Source organism: Podarcis cretensis, assembly GCF_951804945.1.
Source record: "Podarcis cretensis genome assembly, chromosome: 3".
In the NCBI taxonomy this organism is placed as follows: Eukaryota; Metazoa; Chordata; class Lepidosauria; order Squamata; family Lacertidae; genus Podarcis; species Podarcis cretensis.
This window is the reverse complement of record NC_137172.1, coordinates 20,930,916-20,957,261: the sequence shown is the minus strand read 5'-3', so window position 1 is coordinate 20,957,261 and position 26,346 is coordinate 20,930,916. Positions and strand designations below refer to the sequence as shown.

The window sequence follows — 26,346 nt, the reverse complement described above, 5'->3', positions numbered from 1 at the left end:
ATTAGTCGGGCCTGACACCAACTTTTCCAACGGGGACTTTGGCCATCTGAGCTGGGTGCCTTATCCCCTGTGATTGCTTGCTAAAGGAAGAAACAGCTGGATCGTTGTGCTTCAGCGCCACCGCTACACATGGCCAGATGGTGGAATTGCAGTTACAGCTCAGCAGGGGTCAGGTGTGCTGAGGAGCCAATAGGGTCCTGCCCACTTCTGACCAAGGCTTGGCTCCACTCCCTGAGCTATTTGCTACTAAGGTACAGGCTGGGGTGTTCTTGACTGCTTGGCCACACGTACTTTCCTGCTGACCATTGATGGTTTGATGGCTTGCCTGGTAGGTACATGCAAAATATTGCCAGCACAGTGTGAGGCAGGGGTTGCCAATGTGATGTTGCTAGACTACGGTCCTCCTTTCCCCTGAACATTGGCCATGCTGGTTCGGAGCTGTAGTCCAGTAACCCTGGAGGCTGCCATGTTGGCTATCCCTGGTGTAGTGGTTAGAAGCCAAGGGCCATAGCTCAGTGGTAGATTGTCTGCCTTGCAAGCAGAAAGTCACAGGTTCAATCCCTGGAAACTCTGGTTAGGTTTGGGAGAGACTCCCTGCCTGAATTCCTGGAGAGCTGTTGCCAGCCAGGGTAGGCAATGCAGAGGTGGACTAGTGGTCTGACACATCATAAGGTCCCTTCCTATGTTAGGGTTGGACTATAGCTGGGAAGACGCTGCTTTGTATCCCCGCTCAGCTGTGAAACTCACTGGGTGACCTTGGGCCAGCTGCACATGCAGAGCCAAACCTACTTAATAATAATAATAATAATAATAATAATAATAATAATAATAATGAATTTTATTTATACCCCACCCTCCTCAGCCAAGACCGGGCTCAGGGCGGCTAACAGCGGGTATAAAAACAATTGATTAAAATACAACTTAAAAACAAGATTAAAGTACAACATTAAAATGCAGCCTCTTTTCAGTAGAAACTCAAATAAAAAACTTTTTGGGGGATGAGAACGTCAAATCTTCACCAAGGCCAATTACCCAGACTGGTCCTACGTGGGCCAGAAAAAAAGCCAGGGAAGTCCCCAAATAGGAGTTCCATCACAGAAGGAGAAAGGAAAAATGAAAGAGGGGGAGGGGACCAAGTTGATTCCAAGCCAAAGGCCAGGCGGAAGAACTGTGTCTTACAGGCCCTGCGGAAAGAAATCAGATCCTTCAGGGCCCTGGTCTCATGAGACAGAGCGTTCCACCAGGCCGGAGCCAGAGTTGAAAAGGCCCTGGCTCTGGTTGAGGCTAATCTGACTTCCTTAGGGCCTGGGACCTCTATGGTGTTGCTATTTATGGACCTTAAGGTCCTCCGTGGGGCATACCGGAAGAGGTAGTCCCGTAGGTATGAGGGTCCTAGGCTTGTTGCAAGGATAAAAGGAGAGGAAGAACCATGGCAGTTACCTTTAGTCCCTGTGAACACCCCTTTGAAATGCTCTGCATCGTGACGTAGGATCAGTCCCATTGGGGCATTCTCTCCCAGGAATGCCACAGCAACTAACAGCAGCCAAGGTGCTGCACAAAGAAGTTGCAGTGCATTTTTTTCTGTAAGAAAAGAAAGTAAAGAAAACCCTCAACGCCTCACCTTTAAAGATAAGGCTGTGCTCTCTGAAGTTCTTAAGAGTACAGTCTCCAGAGATCCATCCCACTTGAAGTTAAGTCCCACTTTGAAGAAAGGCTTTACAAAGAAATTGAAAGAGAAATATCCAACTGCCACAACTTTAAATGCTGATGATCCCCCCCTACAAAAGTGGGGCAGGATATTCAGCCCAGCCTTCACCTGGGGTGGTGTTCAGTAGGCAGTGTAAAAGCTTCAGCTGCCCGGTCCTTTCATTCTCCAGAGTTCAGAAATGCTTCTATTTTCCTAAACAATTGTGATATGTTTTAGCCTTTGAAGAAATACTGCAACTTACCGGAATGGTTTCCAGGAGGGAGGAGGGTTGGAGATCTATTGACACAGTGAACTCAAGTTTTAAGGACTTGTTGGCATCGGGAAAGATTTCTTCACACCCATTTATATGAGAAACATTAAACAAGGGAAAAATGCCACTTGGGGAATGCTGATAAGTCTTATCTGCTTGTGAATTCTAGTTATGGAGGGGTGTGTGTAGGATGCCTTTCCTGGTTTGGGGGTTTTGAACTGTGGGCCAGGGTAGTTCTTCGCGTCAGGGGCCGGCGGTGACAATGCTGCTTGCCTGACACACAGCACGGACACACGTCTCAGATTTGAAAGTGGGAAACACATTGCGTGATTGATTCCTGCTCCATGGTGTTTCAGCAAATCAAGCTGTCTTCACATGGCTGACAGGCCGCCCAGCTCTCAGAAACGTACTTGAGAGTCTCGCTTGGGTTTCTAGCTATCCCTGCACATGCCCTCTTGCTCGCCACTAAGTGTGTTTTTCGTCACAACCGTAATCTAATACAGCGTTATTAAATTAAAAAGTGGAAAAACAAATAAACAAAAGGAAGGGCAGCTTATGTTCTGTTAGAATTCAGGGGGAGGTGGGAAGGGAAGGATATTCTTTATGCAGACGGGCAGTGAATCTTTCTCAGGCTGAAAACAATGCATTAAAGACATTACCTTTTTGTCTGGTATTTATGTGAAGTTTCATTCCCCCGTTGATGGTATCTCTGCATGTGTAAACAGAGAAGGGTTGGTGGACAGTCTTGGGGGAAAGCAAAACCAATTGGCACGGAAATTTATTCCTCCTTGCAGGAAGCAGTTGGTCATCACTCATAAATTCTCCTTAGGAGTGCCCATCTCCATTCTTGGTGGTTTACATTTAGGGAGTCCTGGAAGCAATGATAATGTGTTCCACGCTTTTCTCATGGGTGAGGAGGTGGTCATGCTAGGGGCAATCCACCCATTTCCATTCCTTGTCAGTTTTGCAATCCCATTTCTTGTGGGTTAAAAAAATAAGGAGGGAATCACTTTTAAATGACATGCACTTTCCCCTAAAGTATGCATTTTGTATGCATTCTCCCCTTAAAGTACAGTGGTACCTCGGGTAAAGAACTTAATTCGTTCTGGAGGTCTGTTCTTAACCTGAAACTGTTCTTAACCTGAGGTACCACTTTAGCTAATGGGGCCTCCTGCTGCCGCCGCATGATTTCTGTTCTCATCCTGAAGCAAAGTTTTTAACCCGAGGTACTATTTCTGGGTTAGCGGAGTCTGTGACCTGAAGCATCTGTAACCTGAAGCGTCTGTAACCATAGGTACCACTGTACAGTTTTCAGTGCATTGTATGCTTTTAATACATTTTCCTTAATACGCATTTTTAACGTAACTTCGCATAAAATGTGCATTTTGTGTACTCCACACACACACACACACTCCCTCCCTCCCAGATGAAACTGTCCGGTGAATTCAGAGAAGTGTGTAATTCAATTGACAGCTTCATTCTAATTCACGTATCATTGCAAGACTAGAGAATTCGGCCAGTTCACTTTAAGATGCAGACTGAGTAAATTTCTCCTCAATCCCTAGCAGATCTATAAGGAGGCTACAACCGCTGATGGTTTTGATGAAACTTGGTGCACACCCTTCCCTTATGGTTGCAAGAAACCCCCTTAATTTTTTCCCCTCTATCTGAAATGGTTTTAATTTTATAATACTTCAAAATTTCATGAAATCTGCGTCGCCTGTCCATCTTGAGACCCTCGGCACATGTACATTTTATTCTTTTTCTCCATAACCAATGATCAGATCTCTTTGAAATTTTACACAGAGCTCAATAAGAGGATGAGAATTTCAGGAAAAATTACACCAGCACTCAAAAGATTTTATAAATGCCTAAATATATATATATAAATGTACGTTTTTGGTGGAAAACCTAGGTTTAGAAAACCTCAATTTTCAGCATATGGGTATGATGGAATCCAAAGTTTTGATGTTGGAAATTATTGCAAAAACATGCTCTTTCTCGACAAAGAATGAAATTTATGGGGTTTTTATTCCTTGTAACAAAAATGTTACATTTTTTGGATATCTTGGGGGGGGGGGAAATGGCTGCTGGGTACAACTTTCCTACAATCAATAGCTGTAATAGAAAAATTAATGAAACAAAGTTGTTCATCATAAAAATTAACATAATATTGGTTATTATAAGTCCCCCCCCCAAAAGTGCATACTTGTTTTAATTTGGGGATATTTGAATTTGAAGTTATGAAAATTGGCTAGAACCTCTGTGCTGCAGAGAGTGTCCCCTGGCCTGCACATGTTCTGATGGATGCAGGATGGTGGAAATGAGGCCAGCAGGTGTGGTTGGGGAAGAGCCACAGCTCAGTGGTAGAGCACCTGCTTTGCATGCAGAAGGTTGAATCCACAACATCTCCAGGCAGGGTTGAGAATGTACCCTGTTCGAGTTATGGACCACAGGTATGAAGTTCCCGGCATGTAATGCCTTAAGAGAGAATATTATGAAAATGATATACAGGTGGTACATGACACCAGTCAAGCTTGCAAAAATATATCATTTGTCTGATAATAAATGTTGGAAATGTAAAGAGACTGAAGGAACATTCTTTCACCTTTGGTGGACGTGCCCAAAGATTAAGGCTTTCTGGGAGATGATCTATAATGAAATGAAAAAGGTATTTAAATATACCTTCCTGAAGAAACCAGAGGCCTTTCTCCTGGGCATGGTCGGCCAATTGGTGCCAAAGAAGGATAGAAATTTTTTTATGTATGCTACAACAGCAGCAAGGATACTTATTGCAAAGTATTGGAAGACACAAGATCTACCCACCCGGGAAGAATGGCAGATGAAGGTGATGGATTACATGGAACTGGCGGAAATGACTGGCAGAATCCGAGACCAGGGAGAAGAGTCGGTAGAAGAAGACTGGAAGAAATTTAAAGTCTATTTACAGAAACATTGTAAAATTAAGGAATGTTAGAAGGATGCTGGAATGAAGCTATGTGGTTTTAGCGGTAATGTTATAAAGGATTAAGTAAAAATGGATTGTTAACAGGTCAGAATGTAAAGTTACAATATATTAAGATAAATTAGTAAGATAAAAACAAAGAAGGAAAGGATTTGCTGAAACAACTAATGAACTAGATTACAAAAAAGGGAGATGTGAGGAGGTCAAGGAAACAAGCAAATGATAGATAAGATATGGAAAGATGGATTTGTTTTTAATTGTTTTTTATTTTTTTCTGTATTTTGTATTTTCTGTTTTTTCTTTTTCTTTCTTTTTTATTCTTGTAACTTTTTGAAACACCAATAAATATTATTAAAAAAAGAGAGAGAGAGAATGTACCCTGTTTGAGGCCCTGGAGAGCCACTGAGCTACTGGGCCAACTCTGTGTAAGGCAACTTTCTTGCTACCCAGTTTGTCTGCAGATGACTTAACCATGTTTGTTTGTGTGGTCGCTTGGATGTGACATATTTCATTTGTGTACTGTATTGATGAAGACCTCCCCATAACATACGTCCAAGTATCATTTAAGTTCAAAATGATGGTTATTTTTTAACACCGCACCATAAAGCAGTCCTGGGAACTCCTGAATTGCATAACCCACGATAAGAGGAAAGTTCACAAACAAAAGAATTGCAGATTAATCCCCCTTTTGGCAAGTCTGAAATGAGAACAAGAAAATGTTCTCTGTAAAGCCAATGCACCCTGATAAGTAATTATTTTTGTTTAAAACTGTTTTCCTTCTGTTTTTGGTTTTTGTGGGGTTTTTTACTGTCACATTACAACCGGCTATTTTAAAGTCAAGGAGACGAAAAGGTTTGGGCTGGAAATGGCTTGGAAAACCTGTCTGTTGTCGTTGCTACCAAGCCAAATCAGGCCTTTACTGTGAGCCTCTCAGCCTTGTTTTGTGGCCCAGAGGGGCTTGACAACCATCCCGAGTTTTTCGGCAGTGCCAGGCAGACAGTAGAAGCTGGAGGGTTAATACTGAGCCTCTGAGGAGTTACATTCAGCTTGCTGGATCACAAGTTGTACAGGTGTGGTCTGTAGTGATAGTGATTGGCTGAACTGCCCTGACATCAAAGAGGTGTAGATTCTAGGGCTGCCTTTGGCTGAGCTGCTGGTATCCTACTGATGGGCAAGGCTGGCCTGTAGGGACTAGGGGAGTCAAGAGGACTAGGAAAAGAGCAGCCATAGGTATAAGAAGACAGCCAACTCATGGATGCAAGGAGAAGATGAAGGTTGGGATGCTGAGAGGAGCGGAGGCAAGAGCAAACGTGTAGAAAATGGGCAGAAGAGGAAAAGTGTGTCTGCTGCCCAGAAAGCCTGATTATTTTTTTCATGCTGGTTTTAAATAGTTATCCAAATCTCTGGCAGTAGGCCTTGCTAGTCCATTATAAAATTGTCTCATTATCAACCATGGCCTATATCATGGGTAGGCAAACTAAAGTCCAGGGGCCGGATCCGGCCCAACCACCTTCTAAATCTGGCTCGCGGACAGTCCGGGAATCAGCGTGTTTTTACATGAGAAGAATGTGTGCTTTTATTTAAAATGCATCTCTGGGTTATTTGTGGGGCATAGGAATTTGTTCATTTTTAAATTTTTTTCAAAATATAATCCAGCCCCCCACAAGGTCTGAGGGACAGTGGACCTTGCTGAAAAAGTTTGCTGACCCCTGGCCTATATGCTTCCATGACTTAGGCTCCACTTATCTGCTGGCTGGCTATATTCATCCCAACCTCCTCCTCACCATTCTTCCCAGATATCTTGACACTGGCCCTGATCCAGTTGGTGGGGGGGCTCTGATGTGCTCGCTGTCCGGAACTCTCCCGCCCACAAGGGAAGTCCTGTTTACTTCCGCTGAGCACTCTTAGGCCATAACCTTGTGGCTCTGATTCTGTAGTCCAAGGAAAATGCCCATGAATGCACAGAGCAATTCCCTCCTCTCCTGAGCGAGGGTGGGAAAGCCCCTGCATGCTCAGGGCTCTGGGCTGCACCCCTGGATTTCAGCCCTGCAACTAGCGATCATTCGTGCTTTTAATCCTTGGACTTTAAGGGTTCTTTCACAACTACCTCTGAGACGTGGGTAGGCAAACGAAGGCCTGGGGCCCAGATCCAGCCCAATCGTCTTCTAAATCCAGCCCACTGACAGTCCAGGAATCAGCGTGTTTTTACATGAGTAGAATGTGTCCTTTTATTTAAAATGGGGACTTTAATGCAAGGTTAGGCCATTCAGACGAACAGCTAATCAACGAAAGTGTAATGGGTCCCCTAAATGCTAATGATGAACATTGGCCCCTATTTAGACGTCATTCACTTGACCCAGTTACCAACTTTGCTGGTACATGTCTTTTTCTAATGGCACTTAGATTAAACCTTGTTATTCTAAACGGCCTCTCCTCGGGAGACCGCCCTGGCCAATTTACTTATTGGTCAGGTTTAAGGCATTCCGTTATTGACTACATTCTTGTCTCCCAAGAACTCTTTGATGAACATATTGAATTTACTGTAGATATAAGAACCGAAAGTGACCATTTACCCCTAAATCTTAAAAGGACTGAATTTTGGGAACCCTCTAGATGTGGGCTCGCCCCACAGACACCTGTTCCTAATGTTTTACAACAAATAGGCAGATCCAGAATCAAATGGTCCCCTTATGTTAATAACAACTTTAGCATTTGGACACAATCAATGGAAGGTCAACTCCTCTGGGCTCATCTGACCTCCAACAATATTGAAAAGACCTCCCCAATTGACCATTATAATACACTAATCCGAAAACTCCAACCGTTATTGTCAAGACTCAGGAGATCTAGCCACAATGAATTCCCTACCAACAAGAAATGGTTTGACCGTGAATGCATCCAGGCAAAACTTATACTCAGGGAATGCTTTAAGGTCTTCCAGCAAAATCCTAACCCTACTACTAAATTAGAGTTACAACTTAAAAAAAAGAACTACAAAGAGTTACTAAAAACCAAAAAAAGAACCGCAGACTCTCTCATCTGGCAGGCCCTCATAAAAGCATCAATAGAAAAAGACAATACCAGCTTCTGGAAAATTATCTCCAGTCAAACCAAAGCGCCTAACGAGGGCACAATAATCCCTGCAAATTCATGGGAAGAGCACTATAAAGTGCTGTTTAGGGAACATCGACCTCCTGCGCTACTTAACATCCCTTTAGATAATGATACACCATGGCCCCCAACATCTGAAACTGAAATCACTTCGTTAATTCTACAATTGAAATCTGGCAAAGCCCCAGGAAGTGATTTCATTGTTGCTGAACTTCTGAAAGCGCAAATAAACTGGTGGGCCCCGGTTCTTGCAAATCTATTCTCATATATAGATAAGACAACCGAAATCCCTAAAGATTGGGGACTGGCTATAATTGTTCCTATATTTAAAAAAGGCAACCCCTCTGATCCATCTAATTATAGACCAATTAGTCTTCTGAATGTGATCTGCAAACTTTATACAAAACACCTATGCCTAAAATTGTGTGAATGGTTAGACCATAATGATTTGCTAGAAATTGAACAAGCAGGATTTACACCTGGACGTTCCACCATTGATCACTGCTTAGTGTTAGATTATTTTGTTTATAAGTATGTGAAACATTGGAAAAAGTCATTGTATGCGGCCTTTGTGGACCTAAAGGCAGCATTTGATTCTGTATCCAGGGGTAGGCTCTGGGCCAAATTGGCCAATATGGGTATTAACAGAAGGTTATTACTTCTGATGATTAAGCTTCATGAGAACAATACCCTCCAGATAAGAGTCGCACAGGACGGCAGACTCTCTAGAGAAATCCCAGTCCAAAGAGGAGTCAGACAAGGATGTCTATTAGCCCCATTTTTATTTAACATCTATGTTAACTCCCTGGTCACATGTTGCCATGAAATCGAAACCCATCCCCCCGTGTTCTCTAACGGCAGAAAAGTACCAGTTTTAATGTATGCGGATGACGCTGTTCTTCTCTCTCAAACCAAAGTGGGCTTGAAACGTGCCTTAGGAAAGTTTAGTGACCAATGTAACACTGAGCTGTTAACAATTAACTTTGCCAAAACCAAAATTGTACATTTTAACCGCTCCTTCAGGAAAGATAATTGGAGCGTAAAGGGAAACGCCATTGAACAGACTAAGATCTTCCAATACTTAGGCATTACTTTCTCTTATAATGCCAAATTGTCAACACACCTGACCACATCAGCTATATCAGCAGGAAGAAGTGCAAATGCCATCCTTAGATTATTCAGAAGGAAAGGAGCTGGCTTCCTCCCGATGGCCCTTAAAGTTTTCCAGGCAAAATCATTAGCCCAACTTCTGTATGGCTCTCAAATTAGCCTTTCTGCCAACCTTAAAACTCTTGAAACAGTACAATCAAAATTCTTAAGATCATTATTTGCTACCCCAAAGTGTACACCTAATGCAGTCTTAAGGCAAGAGGCAGGACTGCCCAGAGTGGAATTAAAAGTCTGGGAGCAAGCAATATCCCTCTGGCTGAAAATCCATTACAATCCTAAGGGACTGTTACCTTACTTCCTGGCCGCAGTTCCCTATCCTCCTTGGCTTATGCAAATAACTAACAAGATCAAACAAATTGGCCTAAACCCTGAAAATCTTCTTAATGGAACTCTGAACAAGGCAAAAGTAATTATAACTCAGAGACTTTACGATGTCGAATTACAACAAGAAGACGCCCTACTCCCAGAGACGTATAGATGTTTAAAAGCTTGGCCTAATTTTGCAGCTGCCCCTTACTTAACTAACATCACTAATGAAGCTTATAGATGGGCTTTCTCCAGAGCCCGCTTTGAGACAATGCCCTCAGCAGTGCTGTACGGCAAATTTACGCGGGTACCAATGCATGAGCGTCTCTGCCCCTGTATGTCTAATAAGGTAGAATCTGTCACTCACATCCTTCTATCTTGCAAATTTTATAATGAAGAACGAGCTCAACTTATTTTGCCGCTTTTATCAAAATTTATACCCCTACAACATTATTTGGAATCCTCCCCCGAAATTCTACGAAAATACCTTCTGGAAGATTCCTCAAGCTTAATATCATATGAGGTGGCCAAATTTTGCACTTTAGCAATCAGGAAGCGTAAATCTCTTTTGTTGAATGGCACACTGCGAAGTTCCCTTGTGTAATTTTTTTTTTTTATGTTGTTGTTGATTTCCTTTTGTTTGATCTTGTGGTGTTCTGTGTCGCTGGCTTTTGCCGCAATAAAACTAACTAACTAACTAACTTTAAAATGCATCTCTGGGTTATTTGTGGGGTGTGCTTTTATTTAAAATGCATCTCTGGGCTATTTGTGGGGCATAGGAATTCGTTCATATATTTTTTCAAAATATAGTCCGGCCCCCCACAAGGTCTGAGGGACGGTGGACCGGCCCCCTGCTGAAAAAGTTCGCTGACCCCTGAGTCTAAGAGTTCCCTTCTTAGACTCCAAATGCATAGAAAACAGAGTTGTTTTTAAAATGAGTATATTCTTTGGTCAGTGCTTTTTCATGTCCAAGGTCACCCAATGAGCTTCATGGTTGAGTAAGGAACCAGGCAAATGTCTGAGGCTTTAAAGGACCAGTTGGAATCCTATTGGTTTGCCCCTTTTGTCACCTGATTGTTGCTTATTTATAATATGCAGTACCACCCCTCTGGTGGTGCCTGAGAGCAGCACAGACTAGCATGTGCCTCTTCTGGAGGGCTGCCATAGTGGTGTAGAGAGGAAAGAACCTGCCTTTGACTTTCAGACTCCCTATTTCCAGACTCCTCCCTCCATCCCACAGAACCTTGCTGTGTCTGCTTAAAAGGCTCTCCGTAAATGAGAATTTAAAGTGGCTTTTCTATCTGTTCTTGGGTTTTATGGGTGTGAAACCCTGACCCATTCCACCATTGTGGGAGGGTCGGGAATCTGCTTGTTTTGGCTTGTGAACACTCCCCTATGGCTCATGGCAACCGTCATCCCATGAATTACTTTTCGTGGTGGAAGGAAACACCACGTGATTACGGGAGGCTTCAGCAAAAGTTCTTGGTAAATTGTACAGCTGGTAAATTGGATCTTTCAAAAATGAACAATACATGCAGCAGTTCTAAAGTAATACCCATCGTTTTTCCAAGTACTTTTTTGGGTCCTGTGATTTGCTGTTGCTCGTTAACTAAACCCATACATTCAACTTGCTTAAAATGTGCAGGTTTTCCTTTCTTTCGTTTCTGGATGCAGATCCTAATTTCCTAATGTGCCACGTACGTACAGCTGCGTCTTTGTGCGGCTGGAAGCAATCGGCTAAATAGCACTATTTTCGTGAATTTCAGGACCGCCTCTTTTTCGTCATGGAATATGTCAATGGAGGAGACCTAATGTTTCAGATCCAGCGCTCACGCAAATTTGACGAGCCCCGCTCCCGCTTCTATGCAGCAGAAGTCACATCGGCACTCATGTTTCTCCACCAACATGGCGTCATCTACAGGTACTTTCTTTGCGGGTCTGGAATAAAGAATTCTTAAGGCTCTTGGTTTGATTTTGGCTGAGGGCCAATGTCTCTTAGCAACCGGATTGGCTGTTTTGTTTCTGCTTGCTTACACAGAACTTTTTTTCTTTCTCTTTTGGGGGGGATGCAGGGGGCGGGGGAGGGGAGGCTGTTTATCATTCCGAATGTTAACATCTGAATCGTCCCTGCAGCCATCGCCAGCTGTGGGTGCCAGTTTTGTATTATAAGACAAGCAGTGCTTCTTCTAAAAGCTTGGCACGCTGTGGCTCAGAGTTGACTTTGGTTCTCGGATCAGTGCAATCTCTTCAGTTTCCCCCCTTCTGCCATGGATTTCCTCTCGTCTCTGAACTCCCTGCCACTTCCTGCGTTTGTTTGTCCTAGTTGTCTCCAGCCTGACAGATATGGGATAATCGTTTTTGCGAGGCTTTGTACATCATGCCCTTTCCTCTTCAGTAGGAGGGCGAGGGCTTGGCCGCTAACGGGAAGCACCTCTTTTTGCAGGCAACTTGAATTTCACATCTTACCGCCTCGGATCACCACCCGAACAATAGCAAAGGCCGAGTTGCTAATCTTTCGCTATGCCACAAAGAATGCTTTCCGGGGATAAATATTTATTATTAGAAACAGGGAGCCACTTGAGAAAGTTTTACCTACTATCTCTGTGTTTATTAAGGACTTTATCTTGTCGTTTCACCCTTCCTCTCCTTCTTTTCCCTTAAAAAAAGAAAAGCAACATACAAAAATTGGCAGCTTTTAACAACTTCAGATAAATCTTGGCAGGCGTATAGGGAATGGGCTGTAGTGAGGGAAGTTGGCCGCAGGTTCATGTTTCTTCCATGAAGTACTCGAAGGGTTCAGTCCACAAAGCACTATTCACACTTTACATAGCAAAGGGGTTTGCTGCAGATACACCCGTGAGCAGAGTAGCGAGTGCTGGAATGCAAGAAACAGAAACAGTAGTGGGGGTGCGTGTTCATAAGCACGCAATAATCTGCACTGCACATGGCTAAGAGAAAGGGTTTTCAAACCCGAACGACATGCTCCTCGCAGTCATCTGTAACGTTCCACCAACTTATTCTTTTCTAATGAAAAGCACCTATTAGAGTCCCTATACCTTTTCTCCTGAATGGCGAAAAGCAGTTGGGGAGGGGGAATTTTGAGCAGGAATATAAGGGGTTAAGCACACATCCCTATCCCAAATCGGTCCTCCATTTAGGATTCTAGCCTCCTCCTGGCCAATCAATAATAATAATAATAATAATAATAATAATAATAATGGTGTTCTCCAGCTAAGTAATGCATATGCTGGAGGAAAGTTTCCATGAAAATGCACGCATTTGTGAAAATTGCATACAGAAATGCATTGCTGCAGAGGGAATTGCATATATATTAGGGGAAAATGCATGCAAATGTATACAAGAAGAAGAAGAGTTTGGATTTGATATCCCGCCTTTCACTCCCCTTCAGGAGTCTCAAAGCGGCTAACATTCTCCTTTCCCTTCCTCCCCCACAACAAACACTCTGTGAGGTGAGTGGGGCTGAGAGACTTCAGAGAAGTGTGACTGGCCCAAGGTCACCCAGCAGCTGCATGTGGAGGAGCGGAGACGCGAACCCGGTTCCCTAGATTACGAGAGTACCGCTCTTAACCACTACACCACACTGGCTCTCTTTAGTGTGAAGAAATTCACACTAAAAGGCTGGCGAATTTTTGTGAGTATCCAAATGTGGTGAAGAACTGGACATAAGATGAAATAACGAAGGAACTGACAGATCTGCCCATCCCTAGCCACAAGCCACACCGGTCTTTTCTATGCGACTGTGGTGCTGCTGACCTTGGGTGTCCAGTTTTATCCTCATTTCACCCACAGTTCAAATGGTCGGTTCATTTTTGGCCTTGACCAAAGGGCTCCACCTCTGAGTTCATGTCACCTTTTGGCTGGCACCGTCTCAGGTCTTGCATTCTTCTTAGTTAAAACACAAAATCAAATGCGAGAGTGGCCTTATCTGATCCCCACGATGAAAACAAAAGTCACATTCTCAGTTCACATAAATATTTTCATAAAAAGATACATTGTTATATCAAAGCCCATCCTGTCGCAGTGTACCACCCATTGCTTTCTCGCGCTGCCTGTGGAGCTCTCCTTTTGTTTTGTTTTTTTGTTAGCTCCCTAAGTCTCTGCCCGGCTGCAGAAGGCATGAGCTGAAGGCTCTATATTGGTATCTGGCATAGCATGATCGAGGTCTAAGGCAGGCAGAACATTTCCCAGTTTCTAAACCACGTTAGAAAAATTGGGAGTGCCTTGCAGGCTCTCACGCTCTATTCTCTCCCTCCTCCTCCTCCTCCTCCTCCTCTCGTTGCAAATTCCTTTCCAACGTTAATCACCGTGCAGCATTACACTTGCACCAGTGCTAACACTAATCATCATTTGCTTCATCATTTAGGAATCTCGTTTTACATATGCGTCTCCTGCACAACCTATTCCAACGTTAGAAGGAGCGCTAAGCAATATCCCCTCTTTTAAAAAATCATTTAGATACTGATACAGTGGTACCTCAGGTTACATACGCTTCAGGTTACATACACTTTAGGTTACATACGCTTCAGGTTACAGACTCTGCTAACCCAGAAATAGTGCTTCAGGTTAAGAACTTTGCTTCAGGATGAGAACAGAAATCATGCTCCGGCGGCGCGGCGCCAGCAGGAGGCCCCATTAGCTAAAGTGGTACCTCAGGTTAAGTACAGTTGCAGGTTAAGAACAGACCTCCGGAACGAATTAAGTACTTAACCTGAGGTACCACTGTACTGTTTAGATGTACAGCTTCTACAACTGAAGATTTGCATACATATCACAAAACAACTAAAATGGCTTTTAAAACTGAACAGAAGAAATTACTAAATATAGTTTTAAAAATCAACATCTTTAAGGCAAATGCCTTTTCTTTCAGCTGGAAAATGCATGTTGGAACAAAAGTGTCTTCAATTGTTTTCTGGAAAATACAGATAATGGGCACCTGTCGTATTTTGACAGGAATGCTGTTCCACAGAAGAGGGGCAGCCACAGTGGAAGCCCTGCTCCAACGAACTCCAGAGCACCAAATCATTTGGCATCATTTGTGATGTCTGGCGATTGACAGGTGGGTGGAAACCGCACCCCCGTCTGTGAAATTTGGCCTGTGAGGCAGATCGTGATAAAAGGCTCCCCACCCCTGCGCTATAACCATGATCAATGCTGAAAACATAAAGGATGGGGAATTCAGACATGTTGACTAAACCATGGTTTGGGCACTACATCTGAACTAGCCTAGATGGCATTTGAACTAGAGTTTTCCCAGCTCACAGAACCTAGCCCCTACTGAGCTTATTGGAAAGGTGAAAATAATTTCACTGGAAGAACGTGAAGCATTTCTAATCATGAATGGTTACCTATACAACGTAAGCAGAGCCTTGACCTTAGCAGTGGGATAGTGGGGTAGGCCTTTTGTTATCATGAGAAAGAGGGAGACAGTCAGAAACCGGCCGAAAAGCATGCCAAGTTTACATTCCTGAGGGGGCAGCCGTTTTCCTGCAGAGTTTATAGGAAGGGGACCAAGGCTTTCTGTCAGATAACAACAGCAAACTAAAGCCGCAGAGAGGAAGTATGGAAACAGCATTTATCTTCTCTTTAAAATGTTCATTATTTTAGATTCTTTAGTTGTTCTACTTTACTAAAAAGGGCAAGTTGGGGGGGGGGGACCACACAAGCTTGTACCATCTTGCTGGGTTGGAACATATAGATGTGATTTATTTATTTAGTTACGGAAATTATATCCTGCTCTTGAGCCAAAAAAAAGGAGAAGATCCCAGAGCAGTTTGCAGATCAGTGCAAACAAGGGGCAGAGCCTGCCCTGAGGCTTGCCATCTAAAAAGACACAGCACAAAAGGAGAGTAGATTGGGAGGGAAGAGGAAATAAGGAAACACAGGAATAAGTTCTTAGGTATGAGTTTGCCTACTGACCGGCGGGGTTGGAAATGTTTAAGGAGAGGGGGAGACAAAAGTAGCTAATTTCTCAGCTGCTGACAAAGTGTCCTTCTTTACATATATTAGGGCAGGCATAGGCAAACTCGGCCCTCCAGATGTTTTGGGACTACAACTCCCATCATCCCTGACCACTGGTCCTGTTAACTAGGGGTGATGGGAGTTGTAGTCCCAAAACATCTGGAGGGCCAAGTTTGCCTATGCCTGTATTAGGGGAAGGTGTTACTATATGAAAATAACATACAAATATGCTTTGTATTGGAGGAAATAGTTTGCAGAAATTAAGATTGGAAAAAATGAGTACCTGTAAGAACGAAAACAGAAGATTCTTCCATCCCCAGTGTGTACTCAGCCTCAATCCCAAGTTCCTCATGAAGCCACAGACCCTGCCCATCCCACTAAGTAAGCAAATTGAAATGTCCACTTGCAGAGGGGCCACTAGGGGCGCATCAGAAGATGGCTGACAATAACATCTCTCCAACCCACACGAAGTAATTTGGAGGCTGTGATGGGAGTAAATAGCCTCCCTACCCCCCCCAGGATTGCGGGGGGGGGGCTGCCCTTGCCTGCTGTGCCCTATACCACCCCTGAATTTGAGGGGATGGGGGCACTAGGCACAATGCCCTCCTGTGGGATTTCGGCGCTCCTGGACGCCGTCTCTGATCCGCGCCACTAGCTGCAAGAACTTCAAAAGAAACAATTTGGATGAAGCGAATGCACATATTTCAAGGAAGAAGGGGGAGTAAAAAACTGCTAACAGAAGAGATCTCTGATAAAACAAGACAAGTCGGAGAAACAAGTATAAATCATGATAAGATACGCCAAGACTCGGTATGGCAAAGGGACTGATGAGGGAGGGGGGGGGAACCTTCCTTTCTTTCTTTTATGTGAGTTAACAAGAATCCCCCCCCCCCTCACAAGTCAGAAATGTCGTGTTAAGGACTTAAGCTGTGGATTTAAGACTGTGTGGAGATAAACTTTCAAACCAAAGCATGTTTTAAGAAGAGCGTGGAATGTATAAGGGCTTTGGAATGACGCAGTTAAAAATGCCGTCGCAATATTGGGAAGTTCTGTCGGAGGACTTAAGTCTGAGAGGAGAAATAGAGCTATTTTTATATTGTTTGTGAAACTCCTCAGTGGGACTGGCCAAACGCGAGTGGTACCAAAAGCGTTGGCGAGCCTTGATTGCGGCCTCTAGATCCCGCAGACCACAGGAATTTTGGGCTCTGATAAACAAAAGAGGAAGGAAGTACCCACTGGCGATTATCCCTGCGCCCACATGGGAACAATTCTTGAGTAAATATTTCTCTTTGGCAGAGGAATCCAACTCACCCACGGAATTCCGAGCCGACCACCTACCTTTGTGGCCCTCTACCGACCCAGAACTGATAATGGACTTGATACTAGATCTGAAAACGGGCAAAGCCCCTGGGCCGGATCTAGTCCCTGCTGAGGCTATTGTTGCGCAACCGAGGTGGTGGGCTGAAATTCTGGCCAAAGTCTTTGATGCAATTAATTCTACGGGGCTTATCCCTAGGTCATGGAAGGAGGCCGTGATCGTACCAGTCCATAAAAAGGGTCCCCCTGCTGACCCAGAGAACTATCGGAACATCAGCCTTTTGTCTATCATCGAGAAAATCTATGCAAAATTTTTGCTGTCTAAGCTGTCCCATTGGGCATAGACTCAAATTTGATTGGCCACGAGCAAGCGGGCTTTAGGAACAACTATTCGACCACTGACCATATGGTAATTATGTATCATCTTGCCAGAAAATATTCTGCTCCGAGTCGGGGGCGCCTATGTGTCGCTTTCATAGACTTAAAGGCAGCCTTCGACAGTATCCCAAGAAACTGTCTATGGAAGAAATTAGAGAGATGGGGTATAGATAGAAGGCTGCTATGGCTTATAACCCAATTACACCACGGGTCGTCGGCTAGAGTGAGACTCACACCGGCGGGAAACCTATCCAATGAGGTCCCAATAAATAGAGGAGTGCGCCAAGGCTGCATTTTGGCCCCACTCCTCTTCAACTTGTTTATTAGCGACATGAAGCTCTTTCTGAGTGAGTCTCAAGCGAACATTCATGCCCCCCGCCTAGCTGATTTTCGCTGCCCTCTGCTCTTATATGCTGACGATGCAGCGATCCTTTCCTACTCTAGAGTCGGTTTATGCAGAGCTCTAAAGATTTTTGCAGCTTATTGCAAACTCAACCATCTGACAATTAATGATGGAAAATCTAAAGTACTGGTCTTTACCAGGTCTCGGAAAACTTACAGCTGGAAGTTAGATGGAGTCCAATTAGAACAGGTTTTCAAATTTAAATACCTGGGAGTCTTTTTTCACTACAACCTAAGCTGGAAGCCACAGATACAGTATTTACTGAACAAAGGGAAAACAATACTTTACACTCTACTCCAATTTTTCGCGGTCGACGGAGCCTCCCACATCCCTTCTGCATTGAAGGTGTACCACGCAAAAGTGGTTTCCACCCTCTGTTATGCTGCCCCGCTCTGGGCCCCAGGGTCCAATTTAACATCGTTGGGGACATTGCAAAATCAGTTTCTCCGTCGCCTCCTGAAACTCCCCATGTGTGTGAGCAATGCAGCCATACATCTGGAGTTAAGGATTGCATCATTGGAGACTGTCATCTGGAAGCGAGTCTTTGGCTATTGGCTGTCCAGCTGGCATAGGCTTCCCGACCATTACCTCTTTCAGTGCCTCTGGCGGGATGACTTTGTTAACCCGTGGGTAGGAAAAATCCATGCCAAACTTCTGAGCATCGGAATTTCCCCAGCGGACTCCTTAAAGATGAACCCACGCTCAGCCAAAAGCCTTATCGAGCAAAGATTAGCAGACATTGAAAATCAACACAACCTCTCCAGGGGTGGGGGTGTCTGCTCCCCCAGGTATCACGGAATAACCCCACCACTTGGCCTTCCATCATACATGTCATCTCTTTCATCTGTACCACACCGACTTGCATTTATTCGTGCAAGGTTCAATGTTTTCCCATCGAACCTGCTGAGCCACAGATTTTCCAAGGGTTTGGTGTCTCCGCTATGCGAGTGTGACGGGAAAACAGTTGAATCTCTTCCACATATAATGTTCAACTGTCCCTTACATAGCATAGCCAGGACTAAATTCCTGGATCCTGCTTTACTGCGCTTGGTTGGCAGGCCCGTTGAGTCACATGCCGCACTGCTTTTGCAGGACACAGACCCTTCTGTAACTCTGCAGGTGGCGAGATTCCTGAATGCGGTTATTTCACACACAAAAACCACCAAAAAACAACAACAACAACAAAAACTAATCGGACAGTTATGATGAGAGTGCATGACGGATCTCGCCTCCAGTTTTCCTTCTGTGAACTGTCCTCTCTGTGAACCGTCCCTTGGATCTTTCCGGGCCCCAAGCTGTTATTTGTCACTGCTCAATGACCCACCCTTGCATCGTGGTGTTCCCCTTCTGTTGTTAGATGTATTGGTTTTTTATGCTTCTGTGCTTTTATGTTTGTACATATTTTATGGGCTAATAGCCGTAATAATAAATTTAATAATTTAATTTTAGAGCTATTTTTATATTGTGGGTGAAACTCCTCAGTGGGACTTAAGAACGACAGTTCTGTAATTAATGATGGAAAGAGCGCTGTTATCTATGAAGGCGATGATATATGGAAACCATCTCGATTTGAGGATTGGAAGAACGGAAAAATTCACACAGGATTATTATTGGTGTTTATCGGCTTAAGGAGACTATCAGAAGAGATCATAAAGAAAAAAGAGAAAATATATGAACAAGATGTGATGCGGAAACAGCAAGATAAGACTGGATAGAATTATGAAATTTGTTTGGACTGATTTGGACATTAACGCAGTAGCAAGAAGATGATCAGAATCCCCCTTCAGATCTTGAAATATGGGTCCCCTCAACAAAATTTAAAATTCGGCTCTGTAATTCGGAATTTATGTGATGTGATGTGATTTGATTTGATTTGATTTGATTTGATTTGATTGGCCGGTTAATAATTTTTTTTTTTTTTTAAAGAAATGTCCACTTGCAGACTTATTGGCTCCACATTACAGCTGCTTAGAGTTCCCCAGCCTTTCCTTACATTCGAGCAAGATCCATCTTCTTTAAGGCTCAGTTGCGGGACATGGTGTTGTGCGAATGAAAGATGATCATGGTAGAGATCTGGGTATAATGAGGATTAAGAGGCCATTATAGCAGATTGCTTTAGGTAACTACATACGGAAACAGTCCTTTTAGTGTGAAGTAGTCTTCTGCTGAGGGACGCAGGTGGCGCTGTGGGTTAAAGCCTCAGCGCCTAGGACTTGCCGATCGAAAGGTCGGCGGTTCGAATCCCTGCGGCGGGGTGCGCTCCCGCTGCTCGGTCCCAGCGCCTGCCAACCTAGCAGTTCGAAAGCACCTCCGGGTGCAAGTAGATAAATAGGGACCGCTGACCAGCGGGAAGGTAAATGGCGTTTCCGTGTGCGGCTCTGGCTCGCCAGAGCAGCGATGTCACGCTGGCCACGTGACCCGGAAGTGTCTCAGGACAGCGCTGGCCCCTGGCCTCTTAAGTGAGATGGGCGCACAACCCCAGAGTCTGTCAAGACTGGCCCGTACGGGCAGGGGTACCCTTACCTTTACCTTTAGTCTTCTGCTGCCTAAACCCCTGGGCTGTTCCAATTCTGTTTGTTCAGCATGTGTTTGGAATTGTTTTTAAAGCCATTATTCATCCATTAAACTGTATATTTTTCACTAGCTGCTGTTTAGTCAATAGACCATAAAATTGCCCTTTCGAGGCCTTTGGTACCAGGTAAATACATAACTGAGGAGTATTCTAAACGTAATCTAAACAATATGGACTTCTGAACTCTCCTTGGCAGCTTGGGAGCTAGGAATGAAGGCGATTTCAGTTTTGAACTGATTTCTAGACACAATTTGGCAGTTCCAACCCAGCTGAGCTTTGCCTCTTGAATTGAGCACTTACACATTATTAGGTACGTGTTTGTAAGGCCTGACTTACAAAAAATGTGCAAAAAAGTGCAAAAAACACATGTATTATGCATGTTAAAGAACCAAGCCCAATGTGGTACTCTGTTTCTGCATTTTGTAAGTGTTAGTATTATTTTTATGCAGTTTAATGTATTACTTTACACATCTGTTTATGTGCTGCTTGTTTTAGGAATCCTGGAGTATATATGAATGCAATATTATATGCATAATAATGCATCTCATATATGAGAATTCTTCATATTTTTAGTGGAACCATTAAAAATATATACGCATATACGAGATCAAGAAACGTATATATACTTATAATATTATACATATAACAATACGCATAATGTGCAACAACTGTTAGCATTTGTAGCAGAACTAGTTTTTTTAAAATAAAAAAACCGCTCACTTCAAGATCAAAGTGCAAGACAGGAATTATTTAAAAATCTGTGCAGATAAGATCAACATCAAGATCTTCAGAAAAGTCTTAATCTTACCGTTCAGAAGTCATAAATTGACACTCTCACATCTAACCTCCTGAGAAGTACCATTTGGCCTGAGCTGCCAGTGCAGAACAAAAATGGAGTATGGAGAGAGCAATGGCCTTTGACTCCTGAGCTCTATATTTTCAGAACCCATCCTATATTTTGTGATTGCATATATCATCACCATCATTTGTATACTACCCTTCATCTGAAAATCTAAGGTAGTTCACAGCATATAAGTACAGTCAAAAAATACAGAGTACAAACCAAAAACAATAACCCCCCTCCACCATTTTTTAATTGCAAGTTTTAAAATGGTTTTTAATGTTGGCTTTTAAATTGTTGCCATCCACCATTGGAACTCAGGCTGGAGGGTAGGTAATAAGCAATAGTAGTATTGGGCTCCCAGGTAGGTAATAAGTAGTAGTAGTAGTAGCAGCAGCAGCAGCAGTAGTATTGGGCTCCCAGCACCTACCTTCAAAGTAACCTCCTAGTTAACTAGTCACTAAGGAAGACCATAGATGGGAAGAGAGACTTCTTTCAGAACATTTGTTTCCATGTGATGTTGTCCTCTACTCTGTTTCTAGACTACAATTGGTGGGCATCAGTAGCTGGTTTTGAGCTCTTGCTAAACATTTCTCTTACCATGTTTGAAGTCTACAAGCATTGGGATGGTGACCTTGTTTCAACGAGGATGTAAAATGCTTTTGTCCCTCTATTCTCTGCGAAAATCTCCAGATCTCCCCGCTTGGGGGGGGGGGAGAGTGTTAAACTTGTGGCAGAAGGCCCCAATTTTGATAAGAGAACCAGCAGTTGTGGAAGGATCTTTAATGCTTTCCATCCATGATATTTTTTTCCAGTCAGTGTCCTTCCCTCCACTCATACTGCTGCTCTTAGCTGCACAGGAAGAAAAACTACAGCTACATGCATTTCCCCAAAATGGTAATATTAGCAACTTGTAAGGGGCATTTAGATTGGGAGAATGGTGAGGGTTCTGCAGACCTTGGTCTCCCAGCACCCAGTAAAAACCAGAGACCCCCACAGCTGCTTTAAATGATAAGAAAGAAAGCAAATTAGGGAAACATACTTGATACTTCATTTCAAACATGCATAAATTCCATAAATAATACAAACGCCTGTTGTTAGTACTGTAATCTGTATTAATTTGCCCGTGGAAAGACTTCCCATTACAGAGTCCTCCTAAAGTCTATCCTTCTGCAATGGAAACTTGTTGAGGATGGAGGGATGTTGTACAGCTAAAAGCTACTTACTTCTCCCCTTCAAGTACACCCTTGAGAACACAGCTGAGAAATCTATCCTTAAAAAAAGAGAGGTTAATCCTGTCTTCCTCTGGGATATTCACAGAATACCAACAGATACCTACCAAACAAACGCTGGGAATTTTTAATTTGTGGAACTTGACCCACCTTAACCTTGTGTGCTTGGAATTTTCAAACATGGGGGAAAGGATTGGTTTGCTGGCTGGCGCTGTCACACAGAGATGTTGCTCTCTTGGGGACCTCGATATATAATCTGAAGCAGGAACTAGACACAGGGGGAGTGTAACCCTATCAGTTCTGATGGGCTTCTCAGCAACTTCTGATGCCTTCTACCATGTCACCCTTATGGTGGGCTGTAAGCCACACTTTTGTAGTGGGTCCAGTATTTCATGGAAGAGTTGTTTTAGAAGGTGGCATTGGTTAATACCTATCAACACACCCTTAAGGTTACCCCTAGGTAGAATTTAATTTGATATTTCTTAAATAACTTGAGCAATGTGTATGCAGTAGATTATAATATTTGCATGATGTTTTAGCTATATGCTGCCCATGAAGTACTCTTCAGGTCTGGCAAAATGACCAATGATGAGCAATCTTCTTGTTTTATTTCTGTCGGTTATGAAAATGGGGTCACCTTGCCAAAATCCTGGAGCATTTCTGCGTTTCAGACAAAAAAGGCAGTCCCGATTATCTCATCACAATTACCTAACCACAAATATTTTTCTAAAGAAGTTCCTTGGAAGTCCCATCGCTTACAAATGCTAAACTGGACTTAAGAAAAGCAGATTCTCGTGGTAAAATCAAATCTGGAAAAATGTTGGTTGGGTAGACCCACCTAGCATCAACACTGTGAGCTGAGAAGGGTCCATCTGAGTGCTCTGACATGGTTTGAAAATACTGAGAAGAGCAACCTATCTGCTCATGAAAGTTTTTCAGTAGCACAGTAACTTTTCAGCAGAGTACTGTGTGTCTAAATTGAGCTTATGACCAGCTTCAGTGAAACCCCCTCAAGTTGCATCACACAGCATTAATTCTCTTGAATCTGCACCAATGCACCAATGAAGTTGCGATGTAGGGCCTAACTCCTAAATGATTAATAAATAATTCCTAGATTCAGATGGGTTTCACTTTGGCACCCCTCTTCTGTTTATTATTGTTGTTGTTTCTTTGTTTACCACCCATCTGACCGAGTTGCCCCACCCCCTCTCGGCAGCTGCCAACAAAATATAAAAACATCATAAAACATCAAGCATTTAAAAAACTTCAGGTGTCTTCTAAAAGTCATATGGTTGTCATCTGATGGGAGGGTGGTCACAAATACTGAGAAGGCCCTCTGCCTCATTCCCTGTAACTTCACTTCTCGCAGTGAGGGAACCGCTAGAAGACCCTTGGAGCTGGACCTCAGTGTCCAGGCTGAACGATGGGGGTGAAGATGCTCATTCCACGTATACAGGACTGAGGCCATTTAGGGCTTTAAAGGTCAGCACCAAGACTTGGACTTATGCTTGAGAGTCAGTGTAGATCCTCTTTATTAATAAGAACACCAATGTTTCACACATGTACAGTGCCATCTATTCTTAAAATTAGTGACCATGTTATATCTTGTGTGTGTTTTTAGAGTGATTGAATAAGATGTGGGATTATTTCAATACTTTTTCTTTTTCCACTGTGAGTGGGGGGAGAGGCAAACGTGGGCAAAGGAACTGGATACTCCAGTCCCCCTAGATAATCTTGCTCCTGAAAACCAGTTCCAATAGTCTTCAATTCATTTGCACGCTAACCTGACATTTTATCCATACCTGAACTTGAAAGCACCTGAACAAAATAAGCAATGTGCTGTTTGATAAGTCAAATTCACCTCATCAATTGATACGAATGCAAAACTCGACAACAATATTTGGCCTCTGAGGACACAATGACCTTGTTTTTCAAGCATTCAACCATCATTCTTCACCTGACTAAAATGTAAGAGTGTGATACCATCCTTTCAGCATCTTTCAACATGTGGCTTTTTTCCCAGGTAAAGCTTGCTAGTGGTTTTGCATGGAAGGATTAAGACCATGCATAGTAAAAAGCTTTAATTTACACCTCACTGCCTCTATTCTAAAGTGTTTATTTTATCTGTTTTATAAAAATTGCATAACAGCTTACCGTCATAATATTTTTCTGGTTAGTAAAAAAGGACAAGTCACATTCTTTCTTTTAAGGACAAAGCTTGGAGAAAGGAATCTTATACGGATTTAAACTCAGTAGGCTTGCTGGGACAGAGGGGCTACCAAAGGAAGAATTTTGTACAAAGCAGACTAACTTGAAATCTAGAAGTGCAGTTTGATTAGAAATACACCAAGAAGTCATCCCACATGACAGCATCCCATGCATTCGGTAGAAAATTTGGATTCATATAATTTGTATAATTTGGGTTTTGTTTTTTTAACATTTTTTTTGTAAGCCCCTCTGAAAACTTGAATGGAGAGTTCAGACACAAATCTTAAAAATAAAATAATGCATTCCCAAAAATTGTAGATGCATCCCTATTTCAGCTTCATATATATACAGTGGTGCCCCGCAAGACGAATGCCTCGCAAGACGGAAAACTCGCTAGACGAAAGAGTTTTCCGTTTTGGAGGTGCTTCGCAAGACGAAAATGTCTTGCGAGTTCCTGCGGGTTTTTTCCATTCCCCCCCCCCCTTTTTCTAAGCCGCTAAGCCTCTTATCCGCTAAGCCGATAAGCTGCTAAAAGCCGCTAAACCGCTAATAGTGCTAATCCGCTAAGCGGTCAGTGGGCTTGCTTCGCAAGACGAAAAAACCGCTAGACGAAGAGACTCGCAGAACGGATTCTTTTTGTCTTGCGAGGCACCACTGTGTGTATATATGTGTGTGTGTGTGTGTGTGTATATATATATATATATATATATATATATATATATATATATATCCGTGCAATATTAGAGGAAGCTGGGCATATGAAACAATATAATTGAATAATTGAATGTATTGTTCAAAATATGAAAAATAAATGCATTACATCAGGGAAAATTGGTTGCAAAAATATGTACATTAGTCAAAACTGCATATAAAAATGTGTTTATTAGAAGAAATTCACACTAAATGGCTGATATATTTTTTAAATCGCCACAAAAATGTGGAGGACCGAATTTATGATTGGAAAGAAGATAAACTGGGAGATCTAAAATTGGCAAAGCCTTCCATCCCTATCCTGAAACTCATGCCTGGTTCCATAAGCCACAGTTTAGGAGGCCAGGAAAGGTTGTGCAAACCAGGCCAGTATCAATGTGTGTGAATGCCTGTTTCTGTGTGAGAGAAAGTGTGCATGTGAGAGAGGGCATCAATCTACCCATATTTTTGGCTCGCTTACACTTGGCAGGACTGTTCCCTGTCAGAAATGGTTTCTCACTGCCAACCAATATCAAGGTTACTGTATAGGCCCTCAGCCCTGCTTGCACGTTATTTATGTGGTGAGATGTATTTGAAGCCTAGCTCATTATGTTCTTTCCCTGCCCCAACCCACCCCAAAAAGAAAATGTACAGCACTCAGCAATTTAAATTGACTGAATCCTCCAGCAAACTGGTTTTGAAGAAATTCAGCCTAATAGATGACTTTTTCATTCTCACAAGCCAGGCGTTTTCCTGGTCAAGCTGTTTGTTTTCATGGGTTAATACACTGTGAATAGAATTCACCTTCCCTAGTTTTGGGCTGACCCCTCTTTTGGTCTCCAAGCTAAGACCACAAAAAAGAAAAAGAAACAGAGATTTAATGGATAGTTGTCCTTTAAATTACCCAGCATTATATCTTTGAGAAAGGTCTGATTTAAAGGCAGATTGTCATTAGTAAAGTGAAACCAGTAAAAGGGAAGATGGATGTGTTCCTGAGCCTAGCAGTTGTTAACTAAGAGAGTCAGTTAGTGAGAAAGTTGGCTGTTCCTTTTGAGCAGGTTCCAAGAAATTCTGTTCCTAACCCCATACCTCATTGAAGTCTAATCCTGTAAGGTGTTAACAGATTTTTTTCCTTTTCACTCAAATTAGCATGGGATTGAGGGACAGGGTAGGGTTTTTTCAGCAGTGATAAGGATCCTTTAGGGTATTTTTGCAA

The 26,346-nt window shown here is 43.0% G+C and overlaps 1 protein-coding gene across 1 annotated transcript in view; it reads left to right on the top strand.

The window, feature by feature from the left end:
* The window catches only part of PRKCE (protein kinase C epsilon), a 333,254-nt gene that overhangs the window by 277,553 nt on the left and 29,355 nt on the right, over window positions 1–26,346 (top strand). Inside the window, exon 11 of the mRNA XM_079968627.1 lies at window positions 11,277–11,431. Within this exon, the coding sequence (XP_079824753.1) occupies window positions 11,277–11,431 (155 nt within the window). The remainder of the gene's footprint in view (window positions 1–11,276; window positions 11,432–26,346) is intronic.